Source organism: Trachypithecus francoisi, unplaced genomic scaffold (genome assembly GCF_009764315.1).
Source record: "Trachypithecus francoisi isolate TF-2019V2 unplaced genomic scaffold, Tfra_2.0 Lachesis_group21, whole genome shotgun sequence".
NCBI classification, from domain to species: Eukaryota; Metazoa; Chordata; class Mammalia; order Primates; family Cercopithecidae; genus Trachypithecus; species Trachypithecus francoisi.
Window position 1 is genome coordinate 59,673,838 of NW_022681467.1, and position 27,264 is coordinate 59,701,101.

General features: G+C 54.0%; 2 protein-coding genes and 1 pseudogene across 4 annotated transcripts in view; 2 read left to right on the plus strand and 1 right to left on the minus strand.

Moving 5' to 3' along the window:
- ZBTB46 (zinc finger and BTB domain containing 46) overlaps positions 1-25,307 on the minus strand; it is a 90,526-nt gene extending 65,219 nt beyond the window's left edge. Inside the window, exon 1 of one of the 3 annotated variants that reach the window (XM_033187157.1) lies at positions 25,187-25,307. The gene's annotated coding sequence lies outside the window, so the exon portion shown is untranslated. Of the gene's footprint in view, positions 1-23,900; positions 24,094-24,298; positions 24,492-25,186 lie in introns of those variants that run through there. The other 2 variants (XM_033187155.1, XM_033187156.1) reach the window with 2 other exon arrangements.
- LOC117068328 lies at positions 5,314-5,983 on the plus strand (annotated as a pseudogene).
- On the plus strand, positions 6,832-7,332 carry LOC117069127 (V-type proton ATPase subunit G 1-like). The gene has a single exon (XM_033187172.1). It carries the CDS (start codon positions 6,863-6,865, stop codon positions 7,211-7,213), a length of 351 nt encoding a protein of 116 aa, XP_033043063.1. The 5' UTR covers positions 6,832-6,862; the 3' UTR covers positions 7,214-7,332.
- Positions 25,308-27,264: the final 1,957 nt, after the last annotated feature.

Here is a 27,264-nt window from a genome sequence, read left to right on the forward strand (position 1 = left end):
ACACCACTGCACTCCAGCCTGGGTGATACAGCAAGGCCCTATCTCAAAAAAAAAAAAAAAAAAAAACTAAATACATGAAACCGGCAACCATTAACGTCAAGTCATGAATGACAAAGGTGTCCGTGACGTAGGAGGTCCAGAGTGGGGCAGCCCTGGAAGCAGCCTGCAGCGTGGGGATGAGGCCTGCAGATGCCTCCACCTCTTTGACTAATCCCACTTCTGAGACTCTGCCCCAAGGAAATAACCCAAAAAGCTAATTGGTTCCAAGATGTTCCTAACACTGCTATGGCTAACAGTGACAAACAGAAAAAGACCCAAACACCTGACAATTCAAAGCTGGCCCAGAAAACCGTGAAGTATTAAAACTGAGCAAAACCCAATACCAGGAACATTAAAAATGCCAGTTACATGGATGCTTAGAAGTTTATCAGAAATTAACGGGAAGAAATGAGAACAAAGAGCCCAGCTGGCCGTGTCCACGCAGGCTCAAGGCGACCACACTCAGGATAGGCACCAAACCCCCCTTCCCCTCAGAAACCAAGGTCGTTACTTATAAAACACAAACAATCCCAGCACTTTGGCAGGCTGATCACCTGAGATCAGGAGTTCAAGACTGTCCTGGCCAACATAACAAAACCCTGTCTTTCTAAAAATACTAAAATTAGGCCGGGCACGGTGGCTCAAGCCTGTAATCCCAGCACTTTGGGAGGCCGAGACGGGTGGATCACGAGGTCAGGAGATCGAGACCATCCTGGCTAACACGGTGAAACCCCGTCTCTACTAAAAAAAATACAAAAAAAAAAAAAAAACTAGCCGGGCGAGGTGGCGGGCGCCTGTAGTCCCAGCTACTCGGGAGGCTGAGGCAGGAGAATAGCGTGAACCTGGGAGGCAGAGCTTGCAGTGAGCTGAGATCCGGCCACTGCACTCCACTGGGCGACAGAACGAGACTCCGTCTCAAAAAAATAATAATAATAATAAAATAAAAATAAAACACAAATACGAGAGCATGCCCACCAGCACAGGTGCAGGGTAGGACAACTCCATGGGAAATCAGCACCCAGGAGGTGAACACAGCGTGAATATGAGAGCAATCTATGTTTCCCTTTCCTCGTTCATGCAAGGAACTCCAGCAGCAGGGCTGGAGGGCACCAGCCGGCGTCCATCCTCCTCTCTGCTTTGACTTTTCACAAACCCAACGGGCAGGCAGAGTCTGCCTCTCTGGGTCCCAGAACCCCACAGGATGGACATGAGCCTCCCCCCGCCCAGCCCACAGGGGCGAGTCTGGTTCCCAGAACCCCACAGGACGGGCATGAGCCCCCCTCGCTCAGCCCACAGGGGCGAGTCTGGGTCCCAGAACCCCACAGGACGGGCATGAGCCCCCGCCGCCGCCCAGCCCACAGGGGCGAGTCTGAGTCCTAGAACCCCACAGGATGGGCATGAGCCCCCCTGCCCAGCCCACAGGACAGGCATGAGCCCCCCCATCCCAGCTCACAGGGGCGAGTCTGGGTCCCAGAACCCCACAGAACGAGCATGAGCTCCCCCGCCCCCGCCCAGCCCACAGGGGCAAGTCTGGGTCCCAGAACCCCACAGGATGGACATGAGCCCCACAAGGGGCAAGAGACGACAGCAGGTGGACAAGATGTGAGCCACCAGCCCACCAGGACCTCGGAGCCGCCATGGGGCGGGTCTCCCCAAAGAAGAGTCGAGCAGCCTTCCTCTCCCTGGCCTCACTCCAGCTCTCATACAGAAGACACCACAGCCCCAGGCCTCCCAGCTCTGACTTCCAGAAACAGAAGGAAGTTCGTCCGCAGGGCAGCAGGGGCCCGGGCAGGATACGACTGTCACCTCCTCTGAAAGTATTTCCAGGAAGCCCACTGTACCCACGGCCACGGGCAATGCAGAGAGCGAGAAAATCTCAGGGGGTGCAGAGAGGGGGCGGCCCACAGGTGACACAGACAGCTGACCCTGACCCCCAGGCCCGGCAGAGATCTGCACGTGTGAGGGTCAGCTCTGAGCTGGGCGACGGGACAGCCGGCTCACCTTGCAGCCAGGTGAGCTCTACTGCGCGGAGAAGAGAGCTGCGACTGTCTGACTCTCTGCCACATGAGGATTCACGACACAGTAGGCAGGTAAGCCACGCTGCAGGAACAAACCCCTTTCATCCAGCTCTGTCATGAATCAAGATATTGGAATCACAGCCCTTGTCATTTAGTAGCACATCGATTTCACCAACTCCCACTTTTCTACCAGGTCTGGCTCATACATTGTTCAGACCAACTACTTGCCTGGGAAAGAAAACTAAAGTAAAAATAGCTCTTGACTCCAAACAGGGAAGCATTAAAATATTCAAAAGAACTGACCCTGCAAATACTGAAACAAGGCTTCAGTGCTCACCCACCAAAGAGGCGACGATGTTTTTGTAACAAAACTCTCCCTAATAGGAAAACTCCAAATTCAGGCAAAATTTGCATCAACTTTTCCTACATAAAAAAAAAGAAGCAATGGTAAAGTACATTTGCATTTTTAGTAAAAACTAAATGAAAATCAATTTGAAATAAGAAAATTAACGTTAAAATTTTTCACAAGGCCAGGCAAGGCGGCTCAGGCCTGTAATCCTAGCACTTTGGGAGACTGAGGCGGGTGGATCACAAGGTCAGGAGATTGAGACCATCCTGGCTAACATGGTGAAACCCCGCCCCTACTAAAAATACAAAAAATTAGCCGGGTGTGGTGGCGGGCGCCTGTAGTCCCAGCGCTTTGGGAGGTGGAGGCGGGAGAATCACGAGGTCAGGAGTTTGAGACCAGCCTGGCCAACACGGTGAAACCCCATCTCTACTAAAATACAAAAAATTAGCCAGGCGTGGTGGTGCATGCCTGTATTCCCAGTGCTTTGGGAGGTGAAGGTGGGCGAATCACGAGGTCAGGAGTTCGGGACCAGCCTGGCCAACATGTTGAAACCGCGTCCCTAGTAAAAGACCCAACTACTTGGAAGGCTGAGGCGGGAGAATGGCGTGAACCCGGGAGGCGGAGGTTGCAGTGAGTCAAGACCACGCCACTGCACTCCAGCCTGGTGACAGAGCCAGACTCCATCTCAAAACAAAAAACAAAACAAAACAAAAACACAGCTGGGCGTGGTGGCTCACGGCTATGTAATCCCAATACTTTGAGAGGCTGAGGCGGGCGGATCATGAGGTCAAGAGATTGAGACCATCCCGACCAATGTGGTGAAACCCCGCCTTTACTAAAAATACAAAAAATATTAGCTGGGTGATGGTGCGCACCTGTAGTGCCAGCTACTCGGAAGGCTAAAGCAGGAGAATTGCTTGAACACGGAAGGTGGAAGTTGCAGTGAGCCGAGATTGCGTCACTATACTCCACTATATTCCAGCCTGGTGACAGAGTGAGACTCCCATCTAAAAAAAAAAAAAAAAAACAGGCACAAAAATATGAAACAATCCATGTTTTAAAATATATTAAGTTGGGGCCAGGCATGGTGGCTCACACCTGTAATCCCAGCACTTTGGGAGGCCAAGGCGGGTGGATCACCTGAAGTCAGGAGTTCGAGACCAGGCTGGCCAACATGGTGAAACCCCCTCTCTACTAAAAACACAAAAGTTAGCCGGGTGTGGTGGTGGGAGCCTGTAATCCCCGCTATTTGGAAGGCTGAGGCAGAAGAATCACTTGAACCCAGGAGACAGAGGTTGTAGTGACCCAACACTGCCACTATACTCCAGCCTGGTGACAGAGGGAGACTCCATCTCAAAAAACAGAATAAATAGATAAAATACATTAAGTTGGAAATTCCAATGTAAGCATTATGGCTCCACACCAGAGTAGCTGCTCCCCGGCCACTGACCTGCGCTGGCGAGTCCCAGCCCTCCCGTCTCTACCTGGTTCTACTGTCGGCTCAGGCACGAGTTCAAGGTCACGAGGACGCACCCAGTCAGACCATCAGCTAGGAAACGTCATAGAACCAACAACCGATCCTTCCACAAATAAGGAGCATGAAACCAAGAGAAGAAATGCAATTTCAGGGACATCAGCACCCACGTGCAGCGCGTGGCCCTCATCCCAACTCTGATTCAAGTAAAGCCACAGTGAAAATGTGCAGGCCACAGTCAAGAACACTGAGCCCAGCCCAGCATCGTGACGCGGAGGAAGTGTTGTGGGGTGCCCAGCTGCGTGTGAGCCACACACAATGAAGCCCTTGAGGGTAAAACTGAGATTTGCTTTAAAATACTTGAGAGAAAAAACAGTGGGAAGGGCCGGGCACGGTGGCTCACACCTGTAATCCCAGCACTTTGGGAGGCCAAGACAGGCGGATCACAGGGTCAGAAGATCAAGACCATCCTGGCTAACACTGTGAAACCCCATCTCTACTAAAAATACAAAAAAATTAGCTGTGTGTGGCAGCGGGCGCCTGTAGTCCCAACTACTGGGGAGGCTGGGGCAGGAGAATGGCATGAACCCAGGAGGCAGAGCTTGCAGTGAGCCGAGATCACGCCACTGCACTCCAGCCTAGGCGACAGAGCGAGAATCCCTCTCAAAAAAAAAAAGAAAGAAAAAAGAAAAAACAGTGAGAGAGAGTGGGAGATATGAGTAAGACAAGAGCAGAGGACTGAGGGTTTCCCGCAGCCAGGCGATGTGGACGTTCTCTCTAGTTTTGTGTGTGTTTGAAAAGTTCCCAAATAAGTTTTTAAAAATATAATTAGGTTTTAAAATAATAATATAACTTTTACAAAACTGGGAAACTACATAATCCAGCGATGCAAATGGGGTGAGAGAGAATCTCATCTGGAAACCCACAGGCAGCCCCGCCCCTCAACAGGAGGCCCAAGACCTGCCTATACAAGGGGAGCCTGCCTCCTCCCACCCCCAGGCAAGGGTCCTCATTTGGAGGTGACCTCCCAGAGGAGTGCAGCAAGCCTGGTCCTCAGGAGTCTGACTGTGGGTGACAAGCCACAGACACAGCCATGTCCACATTGCACCATGGCCACCGCAGGCAACTTACAATGCTCTTGACACTCATCCTACTTCGGAATTAGGATATCAGACATACCATTCACAATGTTATGTGCTAAATTAAGAGTCCACATGTTACTACCTCACAAACCAAACTTTCCTGAGTTTTAGCAATGATATTTCAGTAGTTGCTACCCTTCATTTTCCAGGAATCTTACTGGATGCACTAAAAATGCTCTTGTGAGCTGGTCATGGTCTCACATGCCTGGGATCCCAGCTACTCAGGAAGCTGAGGCAGGAGGATTGCTTGAGCCCAGGACATCAAGGCTGCAGTGAGCTGAGATCGCGCCACTACACTCCAGCCTGGATGACAGAGCAAGATCCTGTCTCAAAACAAACAAAACATGCTATTCTGAAAAGGGGCCACAGATCTCACCAGCTGCTGGGAAGACACAAAAGTCCGAGAGCCCAAGTCAGAGCTGGAGGCACAGGTGCAGTGGGCACGAGTGCAGGTGCAGTAGATTCCATGGGCGCAGGTGCAGTGAGTGCAGGTGCTGTGGGCACAGGTGCAGGTGAATGCAGGTGTAGTGGGTGCAGTGGGTGCAGGTGTAGTGGGTGCAGTGGGTGCAGGTGCAGTGGGCGCAGGTGCAGTGGGTACTGTGGGTGCAGGTGTAGTGGGTACAGTGGAGGCAGTGGGCACAGGTGCAGTGGATGCAGGTACAGTGGGTACAGGTGCAGTGGGTGTAGTGGATGCAGGTGCAGTGGGTGCAGGTGCAGTGGGTACCGTGGGTGCAGGTGCAGTGGGTGCACGTCCAATGAGCAAGGCAAAGGCAGTGCACAGAGGAGGGCCGAAGTCCTGCTTTGGATGGGGAGGCCCAAGCAGCCGCGATAACTCAGCTGCCCCTCTTGGCTCCAACTCTGCTCACCCCAACATGACTCCCTCCCACCCCCGTGTCTCTCCTCACAGGCTGGAAGGCTCACACAACCGGAGCCACTCAAAGCGTCTCCCCCGTCTGCATAACCCAGCAAAGCAAGAACTCCATAAGCTGCTATGTACCCAGGCCAGGAACCCGACCTGCCATAGGCCCAGGGCTGCGTGCACACTGGCTGAATGCATTAGTTAACATTGGGTGATGCTGGTTACTTGCCACCTCTGCTGTAAATAACAGCAGCGTCAAAGATACAGTGGCCACGAGAGGCGGCAGGTGCTGACGTGTGGAGAAGCCTCCGTAGAGAAGTACGTGTGGAAGACGCATCAAGAAAGCCCAAGCTCTGGTGCTGTTAAGGGCTGAAATGTGTCTGCTGAAGTCCTAAACCTGCAAATGTGACCTTATTTGGAAATAGGGTCTTTGCAAATATAATGAGGTTAAGATGAAGTCATAGTGGATTAGGGCGGGCCCTCACCCAATAGGACCGGATTCCTTAAAAGAAAAGGAAAAGGCCAGGCTGTGCGCGGTGGCTCATGCCTATAATCTCAGCACTTTGGAAGGTTGAGGCAGGCAGATCATCTGAGGTCAGGAGTTCAAGACCAGCCTGACCAACATGGAGAAACCCCGTCTCTACTAAAAATGCAAAATTAGCCGGGCGTGGTGGCACATGCCTGTAAACCCAGCTACTCAGGAAGGCTGAGGCAGGAGAATCACTTGAACCTGGGAGGCGGAGGTTGCATTGAGCCAAGATTGCACCACTGCACTCCAGCCTGGGCAACAAGAGCGAAACTCGATCTCAAAAAAAAAAAAAAGGAAAGGAAAGGAAAAGGCCAGATGTAGTGGCTCACACCTGTAATCCCAGCTCTTGGTAGAGGCAGAGGCAGGAGGATCACTTGAGCCCAGCATGGGCCACACAGGGAGACCCTATCTCTTACAAAAAGTTAAAAAGTTAGCTCAGAATCGCTGCCGCCATGGCTAGTCAGTCGCAGGGGATTCAGCAGCTGCTGCAGGCCGAGAAGCGGGCAGCCAAGAAGGTGTCCGAGGCCTGTAAAAGAAAGAACCGGAGGCTGAAGCAGGTCAAAGCAGCAGCTCAGGCTGAAATTGAACAGTACCGCCTGCAGAGGGAGAAAGAATTCAAGGCCAAGGAAGCTGCGGCACTGGGATCCCATGGCAGTTGCAGCACTGAAGTGGAGAAGGAGACCCAGATGACCATCCTCCAGACCTACTTCCGGCAGAACAGGGATGAAGTCTTGGATAACCTCTTGGCTTTTGTCTGTGACATTCGGCCAGAAATCCATGAAAACTACCACATAACTGGATAGAAGAAGAGAGAAGCACCTGTTCTGTGGAGTGGCATTTTAGATGCCCTCATGAATATGAAGCTTTAGCACAGCTCTAGTTATATTCTTATGAAATGGCATTAAATTATTTCCATATATTATATAGTAGGTCCTTCCACTTTTTGGGCAGTAGCAAATCCAGCTTTTTTGTACAGACTTACAAATTATCTAAAGATTTCATCTTTTAGGCCGGGCGCGGTGGCTCAAGCCTGTAATCCCAGCACTTTGGGAGGCCGAGACGGGCGGATCACGAGGTCAGGAGATCGAGACCATCCTGGCTAATACGGTGAAACCCTGTCTCTACTTAAAAATACAAAAAACTAGCGGGCGACGAGGCGGGCGCCTGTAGTCCCAGCTACTCGGGAGGCTGAGGCAGGAGAATGGCGTAAACCGGGAGGCGGAGCTTGCAGTGAGCTGAGATCCGGCCACTGCACTCCAGCCTGGGTGGCAGAGCAAGACTCCGTCTCAAAAAAAAAAAAAAAAAAGATTTCATCTTTTTACCTCATATTTCTTAGGAATTTAATGGGTATATGTTGTCTTTTGGCAAGATATATATGCCTTTTGGCTCAAGCAACATGTATATCACTGTTGACTTTTTCTTTCTTAGATCTGGTTTTTAAAAAAAAAACCACATAACTATTCTTTGAAGAAAGGAAGGGTTAAAATATTTTTTTTCCCTAACACTTTCTTGAAGGTCAGGGGCTTTATGAAAAAGTAAATAGTTCTTTGTAACCTGTGTGAAGCAGCAGCCAGCCTTAATGTAGTCCATTCTTGCTAATGGTTAGAACAGTGAATACTAGTGGAATTATTTGGGCTGCTTTTAGTTTCTCTTAATCAAAATTACTAGATGATAGAATTCAAGAACTTGTTACATGTTATTACTTGGTGTATCAGTAATCATTTAAAAGTAAAGACTCTGTCATGCAAAAAAAAAAAAAACAAAAAAACAAAAAAAATGTTAGCCAGGCGTGATGGTACATGCTTGTAGTCCCACCCACTTGGGAGGCTGACGTGGGAAGATCCTTGAGTCTGGGAGAAGGAGGCTACAAGTGAGCCGTGCTTGTTCCACTGCACTCCAGCCTGGCCCACAGAGTGAGATCCTGTCTCAAAAAAAAAAAAAAGAAAAAGAAAAGAAAAAGAACAAGAGGCTGGGCACGGTGGCTCAGGCCTGTAATCCCAGCTCTTCGGGAGGCTGAGGCAGTCAGATCACCTGAGGTTAGGAGTTCGAGACCAGCCTGGGCAACATGGTGAAACCCTGTATCTACCAAAAATACAAAAATTAGTCAGGCGTGGTAGCGCACGTCTGTAATCCCAGCTACTTGGAAGGCTGAGGTGGGAGAATCGCTTAAACCTGGGAGGTGGAGGCTGCAGTGAGCTGAGATGGTGCCACTACACTCCAGCCTGGGCGGCAGAGTGAGACATTCTGTCTCAAAAAAAATTTAAAAAAAAAAATAGACGAAGAAGGACAAGAAAGAAGAGGGAACCTGGACACCCGCAGGGGAGACTGTGTGAAGACAGAGGTAGAGGCTGGAGCAAGGCATCTACAAGCCGAGAGGCACCAGGGACTGTGGTCAATGCCTGCAGCTGAAGAGGCAGGAGGACCTTGCCCTGGAGCCTTGGGAGGAAGGGTGGCCCCGTGCACCCCCAGATGCTGGGCGTCAGCCTCCAGCTCTGTGTCAATATGGCTCTACCGTTTTCAGCCACTCAAGCTATGGTCCTGTGTGACATAACCCCAGGAATTCGCCCAAACAGCAAGCTCACCGAGAGAGACTGCACGGCACCACGCTCTGAGTGGTGGCACTGGGGGTCTTTGCCCAGGATTCACATGGTCCCATCCGCCAGGGCCCCTGCCTTTTGAGTCTGTAGTTTTGAGGTGCAGTGCAAGGGGCCCTTTGTAGAGAGCCACTGGCGCCATCCACACTGCCCCTGCCAGGTGAGGCATGCCCTTCCCACAGTCCTGCTGGGCAGCGCGTGGCAGAGCCACCCGGAAACCAGATGCAAAGCCCAGAAGCCCTTGGCGTAGCCCTGCATCCAAGCCACGGTCCCCTCCAGCTGGGCTGCATAAGGAGGGCCAACCCTGGGTCTTCGTAAGGAGGAGAGCAGTGCAGGGCCACCCTGCAGGCAGCTCTGCAGAGGGAGGGTGGGCCAGACCAGCCCAGACTCCCATGGCGTGTTCTACAGCGACAGCAGCCACAGCTCCGGCCAACGCCTGGGCACTCACCATCTCTCCTGATAGTTATGTGTTCACGTCAGCATGTCAAGAAAAGCATCACTGGCCAGGCGCAGTGGCTCATGCCTGTTATCCCAGCACTTTAGAAGGCCGAGGTGGGCAGATCACAAGGTCAGGAGTTCGAGACTAGGCTGGCCAACATGGTGAAACCCTGTCTCTATTTAAAAACAAAATACAAAAATTAGCCAGGCGTGGTGGCGGACACCTGTAATCCCAGCTACTGGAGAGGCTGAGGCAGGAGAATCGCTTAAAACTGGAAGGGAGAGGTTGCAGTGAGCTGAGATTGCGCCACTGCACTCCAGCCTGGGTGAAAGAGCGAAACTCCATCTCAAAGAAAAAAAAAAAAGGCCGGGCATGGTGGCTCAAGCCTGTAATCCCCGCACTTTGGGAGGCCAAGGCAGGCGGATCACGAGGTCAGGAGTTCAAGACCAGCCTGACCAACATAGTGAAACCCCGTCACAACTACAGAATACAAAAATTGGCTGGGCGTGGTGACGTGCGCCTGTAATCCCAGCTACTCAGGAGGCTGAGGCAGGAGAATCGCTTGAACCCGGGAGACGGTGGTTGCAGTGAGCCGAGATCACACCACTGCACTCCAGCCTGGGTGACAGAGCGAGACTGTCTCAATGGAGAAAGAGAGAAAGAGAAGAGAGAAAGAGAAAGATTAAGAGAAAGAGCAGAGCATCACTAAGACACCAACTCATGACTTCCTGGATACACTTCCTTCTTAAGACAAGGCAAAAATCAGGTGAAGTAAAAAGTGAGGTTGTTATCAATATAAAGCGAACAGAGAGAGCACCCGGGACGCTAATGGATGCTGCCTGCCGGCTTTGCTCCCCTCAGAAGCGCATCCCGAGGAAGAGAAGCCAGCCCTCGCCAGGGTGCAGGTGTGTGTCTCACTCCCACCCTTCCTGATCCTGAGTCTCAGGCTCATCTGGAGGTGTACATGATCACAACTCTGCTTCTGTGAGGGCTCTGCCATGGGCCCTCGACACGGCCTCACACAGACACAGGGTCCCGCAGACCACGGGACCTTCTACCCTCCCTTCTCCCATGGTCTCTGGCAATTTCCACACTGAAGAAAGCAAAAACAGCAACAGTGCCCCAGGGGCCAGACCAGAGGCAAACGGATTAAAAAGACCACTTCTCGGCCTCCCTGAATGTTACTGCAATCTCTGGTGAAATCCAGTGAGCAGCCGTGAAAATGGCTTTAACTAAATGGGGTATCAGAGTGAGGGCCACCTCGTAACTCCCTGCCTCACTCAGCCGACAAGAAAAGCAACTGGGACGCTCGGAGCACTGACAGCCACTTTATCAGTCTTGGGACACGCATTTCACCATCCAGCAGAGGGTGTCTGCTAATGATTTCCGAAAAGTTCTTCAAAACACTCTGAAGTTAAAGAACAAGTCTACATACAAACTAAAAAGCAATAAAATACTATAGATGTGTTTCCATATATCACCGTAGGTAACAAAACATAACCATTTCCTCAAGCAAAAACATGCAAACTCCCAATGTATGATGTTACCAATGTATAACGTATAACCAAGAAAAGAAAGCAAAAGCCATAAAAATAGTAAATAGGCACACTTTTTTTTTTCCTTTGAGACGGAGTCTCCCTCTGTCGCCCAGGCTGGAGTGCAGTGGCGCGATCTCGGCTCACTGCAAGCTCTGCCTCCCGGGTTCACGCCATTCTCCTGCCTCAGCCTCCCGAGTAGCTGGGACTACAGGCACCCACCACCACGCCTGGCTAATTTTTTGTATTTCTAGTAGAGACAGGGTTTCACCATGTTAGCCAGGATGGTCTCGATCTCCCGACCTCATGATCCGCCTGTCTCGGCCTCCCAAAGTGCTGGGATCACGGGCATGAGAAACTGCGCCCGGCCTTTTTTTATTTTCTTTTCTTTTTTTTCTTTTTGAGACGGAGTGCCCAGAGCTGGAGTGCAGTGGTGCAATCTTGGCTCACTGCAAGATCTGCCTGCCGGGTTCACACCATTCTCCCACCTCAGCCTCCTGAGTAGCTGGGACTACAGACACCCACCACCACACCCAGCTTATTTTGATTTTTTTGCATTTTTAGTACAGACAGAGTTTCACTGTGTTAGCCAGGATAGTCTAAATCTCCTGACCTCGTGATCTGCCCGCCCCAGCCTACCAAAGTGCTAGGATTACAGGCGTGAGACACCGCGCCCGGCCAATGTAAACAGGCACACTTTTTAAGAAGTATATTATTATTATTATTATTCGAGACAGAGTTTCACTCTTGTTGCCCAAGCTGGAGTGCAGTGGTGCAATCTGGGCTCACACAATCTCTGCCTTCCGGGTTCAAGCGATTCTCCTGCCTCAGCCTCCCTAGTAGATGGATTACAGGCATGCGCCACCACGCCCGGCTAATTTTGTATTTTTGGTAGAGACAGGGTTTGCCATATTGGTCAGGCTGACTCGAACTCCCGACCTCAGGTGATCCGCCCACCTGGGCCTCCCAAAGTGCTGGGATTACAGGCGTGAGCCACTGCGCCCAGCCTATTTATTATTTTTTTAGATGGAGCCTCACACTGTTGCCCAGGCTGGAGTGCCATGGCACAATCTCGGCTCACTGCAACCTCTGCTTCCCGGGTTCAAGCGATTCTCCTGCCTGAGCCTCCCAAATAGCTGGGTCTACAGGTGTCTGCCACCATGCATGGCTAATTTTTTTTTTTTTTTTTTTTTTTTTTTTTTTTTTTTGAGACGGAGTCTCGCTCTGTCGCCCGGACTGGAGTGCAGTGGCCAGATCTCAGCTCACTGCAAGCTCTGCCTCCTGGGTTTACGCCATTCTCCTGCCTCAGCCTCCCGAGTAGCTGGGACTACAGGCGCCAGCCACCTCGCCCGGCTAGTTTTGTATTTTTAGTAGAGACGGGGTTTCAGCGTATTAGCCAGGATGGTCTCGATCTCCTGACCTCGTGATCCGCCCGTCTCGGCCTCCCAAAGTGCTGGGATTACAGGCTTGAGCCACCGCGCCCGGCCTTTTTTTTTTTTTTTTTAGATGGAGTTTTGCTCTGTCCCCCAGGCTGGAGTGCAATGGCGCGATCTTGGTTTACTGCAGCCTCCGCCTCCCGGGTTCAAGATATTCTCCTGCCTCAGCCTGCCAAATAGCTGTGATTACAGGCACGCGCCACCACGCCCAGCTAATTTTTGTATTTTTCGTAGAGATGGGGTTTCACCATGTTGGCCAGGATGATCTCAATCTCTTGACCTCGTGATCCACCTCAGCCTCCCTAAGTATTACAGGCATGAGCCACTGTGCCTGGCCTTTTATTTTATTTTATTTTTTTTAAGTAGGGATGGAGCTTCACTATGTTGGCCAAGCTGATCTCAAACTCCTGACCTCAGGTGATCCACCCACCTCGGCCTCCCAAAGTGCTGGGATTACAGGCCTGAGTCACTGTGCCTGGCCATTATATTACTATTAATATTTTTCATTTTAGAGAAGGTCTTGCTGTATTGCCCAGGATGGCCTTAAACTCCTGGGCTCAAACGATCCACCTGCTTTTTTTTTTTATTTTTCCCCTGAGACGGAGTTTCCCTCTTGTTGCCCAGGCTGGAGTGCAATGGCATGATCTCGGCTCACTGCAACCTCTGCCTCCCAAGTTCAAGTGATTCTCCTAACTCGGCCTCCCGAGTAGCTGGGATTACAGGTGTGTGCCACCACACCCAGCTGATTTTTAGGGTTTTTTTTTGTATTTTTAGTAGAAATGGGGTTTCACCATGTCGGCCAGGCTAGTCTCGAACTCCTGACCTCAGGTGATCCACCCGCCTCGGCCTCCCAAAGTGCTGGGATTGCAGGCGTGAGCCACCATGCCTGGGCCAGGCTCGCTTTTAATAATGTGATGCTAAACAGAAATACTTAAAGTACAGAGTGACATTAACCTGAAATGTTTCATTCACTTTGGACAAAAACAACAGCCACTGTTTAGGAAGCACCGAGACAGTTTTAAATATCCTGACTCCCTTAGTTTCCCTTCAGAAATAAAAACCTTTGTGATATCACTAACAGTTCTCAGAGCACAAGGCTGTCCCGCAGCCTGCCCCAAGCACTTACTCACCAGGAAAACCCAGCCAGTCACTCAGCACACTGCGAGAACTTACACCTTTAACTTCCTCTATCTAAGAAGCTTTTTGCAGGAAAAATTACCATCTGTGCTTTTACTCAATAGTGAGTTATTACCGTTAACGTTTTAGAAACATGAACACAGCCCTGATCAAGCAGAACCGATACACTCCCGAAACAGGCAGAAAATCCAAAACACACTTGCAACACCAGCCAACAAAGCTGCACTCACGTCAGAGGACTGGAGGTGGCTGGGAGAACCGGGAATAAACGACGGGGCACATGTCCAGCCTTCCTGAGTTCCAGCGCCCTGAATTAACCCAGCAGCACACCCATGGGGGAGATAGGCACTTTTGTATATGACACGGGCCCCCCGTGAGAAATGCGTGGGGTGCTCTCCCTAGAGCTGACACGTGCACATGCATGCAAAACCCAGCCCTGGGACTGAGGGGCTCTAGGCCCCGACAGAGGAGCACAGGAGGCCTGTTCCATTTCAGTACAACGGGTTCCGTGACTGACCAAGGCTGGGCTCAGTCCTACACCAGACTGACAGCTTCCTCACCCTCCCACGCTTGGGTTTGAAGACATGTCCACAGGAAGATGCACCATCAGTGAACGGCTGCTGTTAGGAGAAACAGGAACAGCACCGACCACACGGCGAGTGCAGGACACGGCCAACGCAGCGAGCACAGAAACACAAGAGTGGAGTCTACGGTGAGTCTTGGAATTCCAGACCATGGGCCAGGCGCGCTAGGGCTCACCCCTATCATCCCAGCACTTTGGGAGGGTGAAGCACGATGAATGCTTGAGCCCAGGAGTTTGAGACCAGCCTGGGCAACGCAGTGAGACCCTGTCTGTACAAAACATGTTTTAAAAATGGAAACAATGGCTGGGCGCGGTGGCTCAAGCCTGTAATCCCAGCACTTTGGGAGGCCGAGACAGGCGGATCACGAGGTCAGGAGATGGAGACCATCCTGGCTAATACAGTGAAACCCTGTCTCTACTACAAAATACAAAAAACTAGCCGGGCGACGAGGCAGGTGCCTGTAGTCCCAGCTACTCGGGAGGCTGAGGCAGGAGAATGGCGCGAACCCGGGAGGCGGAGCTTGCAGTGAGCTGAGATAAAGCCACTGCACTCCAGCCTGGGCGGCAGAGCAAGACTCCGTCTCAAAAAAAAAAAAAAATGGAAACAAAAGGTTGGGCGCAGTGGCACACGCCTGTCACCCCAGCACTTTGGGCCGAGGCAGGTGGACCACTTAAGCTCAGGAGTTAAAGACCAGCCTGGGCAACATGGACAAACCCATCTCTACTATTCAAGACCAGCGTGGGCAACATGGACAAACCCCGTCTCTACAAAAACTTAAAAAAAAAAAAAAATCAGCTGGGCGTAGTGGCATGCACTTGTGATCCCAGTTACTCGGGGGGCTGAGGCAGCAAGAGAATCACTGGAACCCAAGAGGAGAAGGTTGCAGTGAGTCGAGACTGCACCACTGTACTCCAGCCTGAGCGACAGAGTGAGACTCCATCTCAAAAAATAAGTGAAATAAAAATAAAAATGGGAACAAAAGGCCAGGCACAGTGGCTCACGCCTGTCATCCCGGTACTTTGGGGATTCAAGGTGAGCAGATGGGGGTGCACTTGCGCTTAGGAGTTCAAGACCAGAGTGGGCAACATGGAAAAACCTGGTCTCTACTAAAAAAAAATACAAAAATTAGCAGAGTGTGGTGGCACACACCTATAATCCTAGCTAAGGAGGCTGAGGCACAAGAATCAGTTGAGCCCAGGAAGCAGAGGTTGCAGTGAGCCGAGATCACGCCACTGCACTCCAGCCTGAGCGACAAGAGTGAAACCCTGTCTCAAAAAAAAAAAAAAAAAAAAACTAAAACAAAAATAAAATTAAAATATTAGCCAGGTGTGGTGGTGCGTGCTTGTAGTCCCAGGTACTCGGGAGGCAGAGGTGGCAGGATCGCTTGAGCCCAGGTCAAGGCTACAGTGAGCCATGATTGTGCCACTGCACTCCAGCCTGGGTAACAGAGTGAGACCCCTTCTCAAAAAAAAAAAAATTAAATTCAGACCAGAAAAAAAGACAATATCCACTGTCACATCACACTGCATCCCTGACCACACACTTCCCAGAACAAGTTTTCTCATTGTGCTGTCTTCCAGTTCCTTTTCCTCCGTCCTGGTTCCTATACTGACCATTGTCCTCTAGGAACCGCGTGTGTGCGTGTGTGTGTGTGCTTTGGGACTGCTCCGTTTTCTGTTTGTACAAGGAGATGTAAACCGTGGAATGGGCTCCCCACAGGACTAACGTAAATGACCAGATTACACTTGAGAAGTGGAGATTTTGAGTGCGGAGAGGAGGCTGTAGGCGACTCAAGACTTTTTTTTTTTTTTTTTTTTTTGAGACGGAGTCTCCCTCTAGCCCGGGCTGGAGCGCAGTGGCCGGATCTCAGCTCACTGCAAGCTCCGCCTCCCGGGTTTACGCCATTCTCCTGCCTCAGCCTCCGGAGTAGCTGGGACTACAGGCGCCCGCCACCTCGCCCGGCTAGTTTTTTGTATTTTTTAGAGACCAGAGACCAGAGGCTCAGGGCAGGGTCACAAGCCAAAGTGCTCTGTTTCCTTGAATGGGTAACAAGCAGACATGTCCCACCTAAGCATCAGGACCACCTTAGAGGTTGAGTGCCTCTGATCTGCAACTGAACCAGGCCGGTCTCCGTGAAGCATGGGAGACCCCGAGTATTGTGGGTCTGCGGATTCCACCCTGAAATCGGAGGAGGAAGAGACGGGGCTGGCCCTGGACAAACAAGAGCCTTCTTCAGCCAATGTGTTCTCCGCCCCTAACGGAGCCGAATAAGCTCTTATTTCTTTCAAAAATGCCTAAGCTGGCTTTGAACTTGCCAAATAAAAGGATATTGCCATTCACCAGATTCAGGAATTTAAATGGGATGAAAAGAGAACACCCACTTTTTTCAACTAGGGCCACACCGAGACAAGAAAGACTACAGACCATGTTGTCTTTAAAGCTCATTTAGCAAGTGTCAGATAAACTCACTTGGTGGTTGCCACACCGGCCCTGAATCATGCCCTTTTCCCTGAAAGCTCAGGGTCTGCGGGACAACTCAGTGGTTCTAATCCCACCCAAAATTTCACGTGGCCAAGGAACACGTACCACCTTCCCCCACCCTGTTCTTCTGGGTGCTCCAAGAGGTGATGTTTCAATCACTGCACCCCCATCTCACCATCATCCAACCCTCTCCCCACATCTTCCCATCACTGCACCCCCATCTCACCATCATCCAACCCTCTCCCCCCATCTTCCCATCACTGCACCCCCATCTCACCATCATCCAAACCTCTCCCCCATCTTCCCATCACTGCACCCCCATCTCCCATCACTGCACCCCCATCTCACCATCATCCAACCCTCTCCCCCATCTTCCCATCACTGCACCCCCATCTCACCATCATCCAACCTCTCCCCCATCTTCCCATCACTGCACCCCCATCTCACCATCATCCAAACCTCTCCCCCCCATCTCCCATCACTGCACCCCCATCTCCCATCACTGCACCCCCATCTCACCCTCCTGGCTGGGTGTGGTGGCTCACGCCTATAATCCCGGCACTGTGGGAGGCCAAGACAGGGATCACTTGAGGTCAGGCAAGACCAGCCTGGCCAACATGATGAAACCCGTCTCTACTAAAAATACAAAAATTAGCCAGGCATGGTGGCAGGTGCCCATAATCCCAGCTTCTAAGGAGGCTGAAGCAGGAGATTCTCTTGAACCCGGGAGGCGGAGGTTGCAGTGAGCCGAGATCTCATCACTGCACTCCAGCCTGGGGGACAGAACAAGACTCCATCTCAAAGAAAAAAACACCCCTCCCTCCCACCCACCATCTCACTACCATCGAACGCCTCCCTGCCCCCGTTCCCAGGGCCAGTTGTCCCCACTCTGCACAAACAGCCCTGGGCGCTTTGTGTCAACAACTCTGTTTTCTGGTTCTGACCCTGCACTCGATGTTCCTCCAACCAGAACGGCCTTGCTCCACTTCTCAGCCTCTGCCAAGCGGCTGGCTATGGCCACTGAGTGGATTATGAGTATGTTTCTAGAAAGCCTGTGTGTCTGGATGTGCCCCTCTACAACCCAGAAATCAACAACCAGGCCTTCGAGTTTCTTCATAACTCAGAAGCTCCTAATGAATCTCTGTGACTTTTTGTGGGATTCTCTCAGGGAAGTCAGTTAGGGAAGCGGTGAATCAACACTGCAGACAGGTAACGCTTAGCCTGGCCGACTTCCCTTCTTCTTCCCAATTCAGAGCCATAGTTTTGCTCCCCATGCCCCAGCAGATATGCAAAGCCCCCGTCCGTCCGGCAGGTGACCCACACTAAGAAGACTTGCCCAGAGTAACGTGGGCCACGTGGGCGAGGTGTGTCCACCTCTCCCAAAGGCAGCTGTCAACACCTGGAGTTCCTAAACCCTCTGCACGTAGCCCAAGGCACAATGGTGCCCTTCTCCACATCTCCACAGAGAAGCACCTACGCAGGCCTCGTGTGCAGCAATATGCCAGAGTATGGGAAGACTTTCTGTGCAAGAGGCTTCATTTTCTTCATTTTCTTCAGAGCGTTTGGAAGGAAGAGACGATGTGATGCATTTTTTGTAAATGAAAATGTTTTACAAACAAAAAAGTATCCGTGTGTCCCGTGCAAGTAGCAATGCTGCCCGACTTTCAGAAAAATGAAGACATTTTTCGAAACTGATTGTTCACACACATATGTGGTTCTTTTCCATTTTGGGGGAAACTGAGAAGGACTGAGGCACTAGTAAGTCAGAGATGCTCAAAGAGAAAACAAGAGGAGCCCGAAGGCGACACCTGGGCCGGCAATGACAGGGCCAGAGAAGAAATGCTTCGGCCGGGCGCGGTGGCTCACGCCTGTAATCTCAGCACGTTGGGAGGCCGAGGCAGGCAGATCACAAGGTCAGGAGATAGAGACCATCCTGGCTAACACAGTGAAACCCCATCTCTACTAAAAAAAAATACAAAAAGTTAGCCGGGCGTGGTGGCAGGCGGCTGTAGTCCCAGCTACTCAGGAGGCTGAGGCAGGAGAATGGCGTAAACCCGGGAGGCAGAGCTTGCAGTGAGCCGAGATCGCACCACTGCACTCCAGCCCGGGCAACACGGCGAGACTCCATCTCAAAAAAACAAAAAAAAAATGCTTCATGGGTGACTTTTCCAAAACCACAGCGAGTGTCCTTGGGAAGGCATTGTGTGTGCTGAACCAAGTCTTCAGAAGGTACAACGTGAAACTCAACCGCTCCTCATGCCTACCCCCACAGCTGACCAGCTCCCAAAAGCTGCCTCCTACAGTGGCCCTGCCCTCTGGCCAGCAATCCGCTCTCCGAGAAGCAGGGGTTGGAATATGACTCGCTCCACCAGGACTGGACAGCTGCCAGCCAGCTCTGGAACCATGGGGGCGGATCTCCAAGTGGACCCCCTTCCCTGGAGTCACCTTTGGGCTCTGGTGCCACTCCCCACAGCAGTCTAGGCACCCTCCTCCCGGCCTTGGGCCGTTTGTCACCAGCTCTGCCACCACACTGGGCCACATCAGTGGTTTCTGTGTGCCCTCAACCCACCTCTGGGGTAACTTTGTCACCAACCTGGCCCAAAGTCTGGTCCATGGCAGGCCCTCAGTAACACCAAAACACATTTTCTGTCATGAAAATGAAACCCCACGTGTCTCCAGTAAGACTCAAAAGCACATCTGTCAAAACACAAAAGATCTGCAAATGCTTTTGAAAAATACACTAATGGCCGGGCGCAGTGGCTCAAGCCTGTAATCCCAGCACTTTGGGAGGCCGAGACGGGCGGATCACGAGGTCAGGAGATCGAGACCATCCTGGCTAACACGGTGAAACCCGGTCTCTACCAAAAAAATACAAAAAACTGGCTGGGTGTGGTGGCTCAAGCCTGTAATCCCAGCACTTTGGGAGGCCGAGACGGGCGGATCACAAGGTCAGGAGATCGAGACCATCCTGGCTAACACGGTGAAACCCCGTCTCTACTAAAAAGTACAAAAAACTAGCCGGGCGAGGTCGCAGGCGCCTGTAGTCCCAGCTACTCGGGAGGCTGAGGCAGGAAAATGACATAAACCCAGGAGGCGGAACTTGTAGTGAGCTGAGATCTGGCCACTGCAGTCCAGCCTGGGCGATAGAGCCAGACTCCATCTCAAAAAAAAAAAAATACAAAAAATACAAAAAACTAGCCGAGCGAGGTGGCGGGCGCCTGTAGTCCCAGCTACTCAGGAGGCTGAGGCAGGAGAATGGCGTAAACCCAGGGGGCGGAGCTTGCAGTGAGCTGAGATCCGGCCACTGCACTCCAGCCAGGGCGACAGAGCGAGACTCTGTCTCAAACAAAAAAAAAGGCGGGCGCGGTGGCTCACGCCTGTAATCCCAGCACTTTGGGAGGCCGAGGCGGGCAGATCACAAGGTCAGGAGATCGAGACCACAGTGAAACCGTCTCTACCAGAAATACAAAAAATTAGCCGGGCGCGGTGGCGGGCTCCTGTAGTCCCAGCTACTCGGGAGGCTGAGGCAGGAGAATGGCCTAAACCCGGGAGGCGGAGCTTGCAGTGAGCCGAGATCACACTACTGCACTCCAGCCCGGGCAACAGAGCGAGACTCCGTCTCAAAAAAAAAAAGAAAAAAGAAAAAAAAGAAAAAGAAAAATACACTAATGTTTCTCAACTTTCTATTCTAAAATACCTATGGTAACAATTTTTTTTCTTTTTTTAGACGGAGTCTTGCTCTGTCGCCCAGGCTGGAGTGTAGTGGTGCGATCGCAGCTCACTGCAAGCTCCACCTCCTGGGTTGGCACCATTCTCCTGCCTCAGCCTCCCAAGTAGCTGGGACTACAGGCACCCACCACCACGCCCAGCTAATTTTTGTACTTTTTTAGTAGAGACGGGGTTTCATCATGTTAGCCAGGATGGTCTCTATCTCCAGACCTCATGATCCGCCCGCCTCGGCCTCCCAAAGTGCTGGGATTACAGGCATGAGCCACCGCGCCTGGCCTATGGTAGCAAATTTTTAATCCAGATGTTTAGAAGCATTTAATAATTTCAAATTGTAAATTAGAGTAAAATGACACTGCTGATACTCAACTCTGCAACAAAAGTATTCAACTGTTCAACAGAAAACTGTGCATAAATCATACTTAGGTCAAATTTCACTGGTTTCACTTGTTTTTATGTTTTAACAGGACAATGTTTTATTTGTTCTTTTATTACTTAATTTTATTGTTTTAGAGACAAGGTCTTGCTCTGTTGCCCAGGCTGGAGTCCAGTAGCACAATCATAGTTCATTACAGCCTCAAACTCCTGGCCTCAAGCGACCCTCCCGCCTCAGCCTCCCAAAGCACTGGGATTACAGGCGTGAGCCACCACGTCCAGCATCAGAACCACTTTTAGTTAAAAAACATCCTTTCTCTTTTCCATCTATAAACAACACCATTGGAGCCCTTTGTCATCACCACAAACCAGAACACCAAGCCTGGGTCTGTCTATGTGAGGCACTCAAAGTGTTTAAGTGATAACAGCAGAAAAGCAGGAAAATCCCTCCCATGGACCCCATGGCCTAAGACCCCAGCACTGCAAAAGTTCACAGCCAGCCGGGCGCGGTGGCTCAAGCCTGTAATCCCAGCACTTTGGGAGGCCGAGACGGGCGGATCGCGAGGTCAGGAGATCGAGACCATCCTGGCTAACACGGTGAAACCCCGTCTCTACTAAAAACTACAAAAAACTAGCCGGGCGAGGTGGCGGCGCCTGTAGTCCCAGCTACCTGGGAGGCTGAGGCAGGAGAATGGCGTGAACCCGGGAGGCGGAGCTTGCAGTGAGCTGGGAGACGGCCATAGCACTCCAGCCTGGGTGACAGAGCAAGACTCCGTCTCAAAAAAAAAAAAAAAAAAAGTTCACAGCCATGCCGGAGCCATGGCAGAGGGCAGGAGGACCATAGTCAGGATAAGGCAGCCGCATCTCAAAGCCCTGAATAAGTCTGTGGCCTTAATAGAGATTTTTAATCAAACATTTATTCTTAGGAGTCAGGCCATTCAAGCAAACTTAGCAGCAACAAGATGAATTTTTCCCCCAGGGGAGGGGACAGATTCAAAGGATAATTTTTTCTTTTTTTAATCTGCTAGAAAAACCAGTGGAGGTAAGTATCAGCCATCACTCAAGGTCACTCATGAGACTTCCAGGAAAAATACGCAAAGTCCAGGGAGAAGCAGCAGCCTGAATTTTTACAAGAATGATACTTGGGCAAGAACTTGAAGTCTCCAGGAGAGGGAACGTACCATGGCAGACGCCGCAACACGGGGTGTGGGGATGGGAAGGGGCAATGGCTTCCAGACCTTTCCTCTCACTTTAACTCAGCACTGGAGCGGGCACCTGGGCACCAGTCACGGCAATGGGAGGAACTAGTTCCGCTTCTCGGGCTGTGATGCGTCTAGGCACCGTGCACAAAGTGGGTCTCCTGGGCTCTGAGAGGCCAGGCTAAGACCTCTGATGGAGAACACAGCACTGGAGCTGCACCGCTGTCCCAGAAACACAGGCCACAGGGACAGAGTGGCCCAATTTCCCTTAATTTAAAAACCCCACATCAGGGCAGTGTTGGAAAGTTCACTCTGCTAAAACTTAATTCAGTGTTTGTAAATACGTCTGACAATAACTGTGTAACCCTCCACAGCATTTTCTCTAAATCCTTGGAGCAGTTTCACCGTTCAGTGTTTACCTCCTGACCTCTGTGACCACCAGGGGCTGGGGAGGGACGGAGAGCGCAGGGCACTGGGTCAGCCTGGCCCTGGTGGAACTGACCTGGGGGCCCTTAGGTAACAGTCCACCCAACACGAACATCGGAAACAGGAGTGGAACTCAGGTCTGAGCACAGAACGACGCATCTTCACACAAAACAGCTAAACCCGAATAGAAATCGCCTCATTTAAGCAAAAAGAAACTCTCACGTTCAGGATAATGCTGTCAGTGAGAGGCTTAATTAAATGCTTGTCCCCAGGTTGGCCTGAAGGCAAAGTGGAATTTTGGATTTCTGAACACTGCAAAGTGAGTGCATTCCACGCCCCCCCGCACCCCCGCCAAGGAGAAATCCGACAGTAACTCCCCAGTCTAGCTTTTTGGGGGGCACAGTGTGTAAGTTCCCATCTGAATTTGCAATAACTTGTGCCCAAGTACTCCCCCCACTCCTCAGTCCTTTCTGCAGTAGTAACGAGGCTGAGGTGCCCAAAGGTGTCAGTTGGAAACACGTAAAACGCACCGAGCAGAAAGGTTCTACTCTGATAAATACTGTCGCTTGCTTCATTATTCATGTGAAAAAACCCTTCTATACATTTCCTTTTGATGAACAAACTTATTTTCCACTCTCGTAGAGTGAAACAGTGCCTTGCAGAGGCAGCGTGAGTGCCAGCAGCAGAGATGTATCCAGTCTGTTACCCAAACGGGAAGTTAGCTCTGATAATAGAGCCAATAAGAAAGATTCTACAATCGATACAATTAAAATGCCCGTGAGTTCGCGGCGCACAGGTAGGTATCTGCGCCCAGGCCGTGCGCTAAATACGTTTCTAATTAGCATTTCTTTAAACAATGCTGATCACAGTCTTGCCACCGTAATCCACTCCAAATGCATCGCTGAGATTGCAGCACGGAAAGCGAGAGGAAATTCGCTGCGAATCTCAGTCAAACTTTCTTTTGTTTATATTTCTTCGCTGTCAGAAAATATCTGCTCTTCGCCCCATCTGGTCTGTACCCTGGCTCCTCCGTCCAGCCTTATTGTGTGTGTGCTTCGTTAAACCTACGAACAGTGAATCTGTCAGCGGGGCCAGGGGAACCCCAACTAGCCGGAGCCCTCCCTCTGGCGCAGAGAATTCCCCGTTTGCCTTCGAGATTGAGTTGTCAGACACCGGCTCGCGCTCCCCCGCGAAACTGACATGTCTATTTACAGAGAAACAAAGACGCGGCTCGCTGCGGACCCCGCTCCCTCCGCGCGCCCCGTCCGCCCCGCGCGCCCCGCGCCCCTCGCTGCCCCGCCCCGAGGCCCCTGCGCCCCGGTTCGGCCGGCGATTAACATGGAGACCAGGCCAGCGCCCGGCGTCCGGGGAGACAATGACCCCCGGCCCCAGGACGCCGGGACCCGCCCGCGCCCACCTCCCGCAGTTCCGACTCTTGGCAAACTCGGCGCGGGCGGCTCCGGGTGCGGCTGGGCTGCGCCTGCTGGGGGCGCGGGCGGGGGGCGCCAGGACGCCCCCGGGCTGCCTCGGGGCCAGGCGTTGACGCAGCAAAAATTACCAGCTGGAAAATTCCCCTCTCGGAGGTGCCGGGGAGGGAGCGCGGCGGCAGCGGGAGGTGCCGGGGGCCGAGGGGCCGGGGCAGCCCCGCCGCCTCCGCGCGCAGCCCTGCGAGGAACCCGCGCCGCCCCCGCGCGCCCCGCCCCGCGCCGCCAGCCTGGGGGGCACCCGCGGGGGCCGGGCCGGGGTCTCCACCGCCGCCCCCGAAGCCCGCGCCGCAGCCGGGCGAGCCGATGGCCCCGGGAGGGCGCCCCCGCGGGGCGGGGCGTGGCGGGGCGGCCGGCGGCGGGGGCGCGCCCGGGCTCGCAGCAGCCCCGGCTCCCTGCTCCCGGCTCCCGGCCCGGCCCCCGCCGCGATGCGCCCGCCTGGCCGCGCGGACAATGAGCCGGCGCCGCTTACCTGTGACCCCATGGGGCGCGGGCGAGGGCGGGCGCCGCGGCCGCCGGGCCGGCGCCGGTGATCGCCGCCGCCGCCGGGCGGGCGCTGCGTCCGGGCGGGTCCGAGCTGCGCGCTCGCCGGGGCTGCTCGGTCAGTCAGTCCGTCCGTCGGTCCGTCAGGCCGGCGCGCGCCCCCGCGCCCGCTCCAACCCCGCGGCCCCCGCCGCCCGCGCGCGCGCGCCCCGCCCGCGGACCCTGACCCCGCCCCCCAGCGCGCGCCCGGCCGCCGCTGATTGGCCCGCGCCGCGCCCCGGCCGCGGCCACCGCCCCGGGCCCCGCCCACGCCGGCCCGGCCGCCGGCCCCGCCCCTCGCTCGGCCCCGGCGCCGCGCCGCGGGGTCGCAGGGGGCCGCGCTGGGGGTCCGTTCTCCCCCCCGCGGGCGGCCGGACAGCGGAAGTGCGGGCTGGAGCTCGCTGGGCATTGTGGGAAGCCCCCTCCCCTGGGCTGGCGGGGGACTGGGGCGGCGCGGCGCGGGGGTCCCCCTAGTCCCGGCTGCGCCCTTGCCCCGCGGGCGCGGAGCAGCCTGGAAACCACCCCACGGGAGCGGCGACCCTGGCGAGGGCACCCAATCCCTTCCCGGGCTGTGCATCGGGCCCTGCCCACGCGCAGGTTTCTCGGGGGCGCGCGGGTGCCCGGGTCACGGGCCGTCCCCGCGCCCGACGCGCCGTTGCGCTGCGCGCGTCTCGCAAACTTGGCGACTCCCCCAGCCCCGCCGGGCCTCTCCGCGGGCCGCTTGCGATGCGGAAAAGGCGCCCCCAAGGAAGGCCGCCCGGGGCGCGGGGTCCTGAAGGGCCTGGGCACCGCGCGCGCCCACCCTCGGGGGCCTCGGCGCACCGGGAGATCAGCGCACCTCGGGCACGGGCCTCGTGGGGGTGCCCGCCAGTGGGGCTCGCTTTTGGCTGACTAGGGGCACCGGCGGCCGCGCGTGGGTCCCTCCCGTCGTGTCGTGTGCCCCACGGGGACGAAGGGGTCCGGGAGGGGAAGGGAACCAGCGGCTCGGGCCTCGCCCCAGCCCCGTGTGCAGCCCCGAGCCGAGCGGCCCGGGACGCGTCTCCACCACTGGGTGCCCGGACCCTGTGCGTCGCTTCTCGCCTCCGCGTCCTCAGCCCTCGGGCGGGTGGAGTGGGAAGCGCGGCCCCGCATTCCTGGCCGTCCTGCGTGGGGGTAAAGGCCACCTCGTTTCCTCTCCCCGGGCGCGACGGCGGGAAGGGAGGTGAGCCTGTGGCCGGCAGCCGCGCGAGGGAGTCTAGCCCGACCGGGCCAACCAATGGGGAGGCGCCCGGGCCGTCCAGCCTGCCTCCCTGCGGGCCCAGCGCGGCGGATTCCTCGGGAGGTGGGAGGCGGCGGCCCTATGGATGCTTTCAAATCAGGATGTGTGAGGCACATTCAGGAGCGGCGGTGGGAGGCGGCTGAGGGCTCTCCATGAGTGAGCAAAGGCGAGCGAGGTCTGGCTGCCGGGACCACCGCCTGGGACACTCCCTTAACTGCCGTCGCGGGCTCCTGGAAATGGCTGTGCGGACAACCCCTTCCCATCCCCTCGCCAAGGTCGCCGGGATGGCCCTGCGGCCCAGGAAGCCTCGTCCCCGGCCTACCTCGGGCAACACCCTCTCGGTGGCACCGCCTGCTCTGGTCTGAAACAGCAGGCCCAGCGTCACCGACCTTCGGGAGGTGGGGGCTGAGCACAGCCACCCTGAGAAGAGACAGCTTCCAGGAGGTTCTGGCAGCATGCCTCCCCCTTGGAGGGAACAGAGAGCACTGCTTGCAGCAGCCCCCACCTACCCACCCAGAGACCAGTTGTACCCCATGGAGGAAAGGAGGCCTGGGGAGACAGGAGAGCTCGGGCCCACCCAGCCAAAGTAAGGAGGACCAGGGCCCCGATGCCTGCCCCAGGGGCCTCCCGCATAGCCTGCCCATGTTCTCCTGCGCAAAAGAGAACCCCAGTCTCTCCCAAGATGTCTGGACCTCCCTAGACAGCCTCCAAGGAGAGCAGTGTTAATGGTTTGCCATGTCCATTGTCCATGCAGGGATGGAGAGCAGCAGCAGCTGCCTGGCGGAACACACAGTGGCACTCAGTCATTGCTTAGGAGGCCTGCCCGCAAGAACCAAGCCTTGATCTCACCACGACCAAGGCCAACCCCACCTGCCAGGTTAGGGCTGCCTGTCTTGGTAGAAACTTTCTGAGTTCTAGAATGAGCCGGGTAGATGAGGCTCTGGGCCCTCTCTCACCTGGGAGTCCCACTTCTACCTCCTACCCCCTCAGCAACCCTGCCAGTGACTGGGAACAGAGAGACACCTGACTTCTGCTCCAAGAACCAATGGAAGGTCAAGCAGCCTGGAGATGAAGCCAGTATGTCAAAAAGGAAGACCCAAGACCAGTCTCAGAGATAGCATCCTGGTTAAGTCCTGTCTAAAGCCCACCCTACCTGCAGACCGTTATTCCGAGAGCTAATAAACCCCATTACTATTTAAAAGAAAAACAAACGAACAAAAACCAGCAGCAGCAACTGCAGCCTCTCAGCTGAACTGATAGAAGGAAGAAGGTGGAGTAGTTGGGCTCCTGTAGCCACCGGATGTGTCTGCTCCGACGGGCGTGCTGGCCCCGTGGCCCCAGGAACCTCAGGTTTGTTGGAGCCCAGCATCTGCTGAGCTGCTGCTGGGATTATACATGAGACGGGGATGCCAGGCTGGGCCGCAGTGCCCCCTCTCTTCCCAGGACCCGGGACACTTGTGCAGGTGATGCATGCCAGGCCTGGGGTCCACAGACGCAAGGAGGGATCTGCCGCCTGGCAGCCGGCTGGGAGGCAGCTCTGGGAACAGAGGACGTGAAGTGTGGCCTCAGCAGTGTTGGGATCAGGGCTGGGAGGTCAACACATGGGTGTCTGGGAGGGTCCCGAGGGTGGGGTCTCTGAGGGCGACGATGAACTGGAC

Coding starts and splice junctions, on each gene's coding strand:
- LOC117069127 (XM_033187172.1), top strand. CDS start 6,863: ATGGCTAGTCAGTCGCAGGGGATTCAGCAGCTGCTGCAGGCCGAGAAG.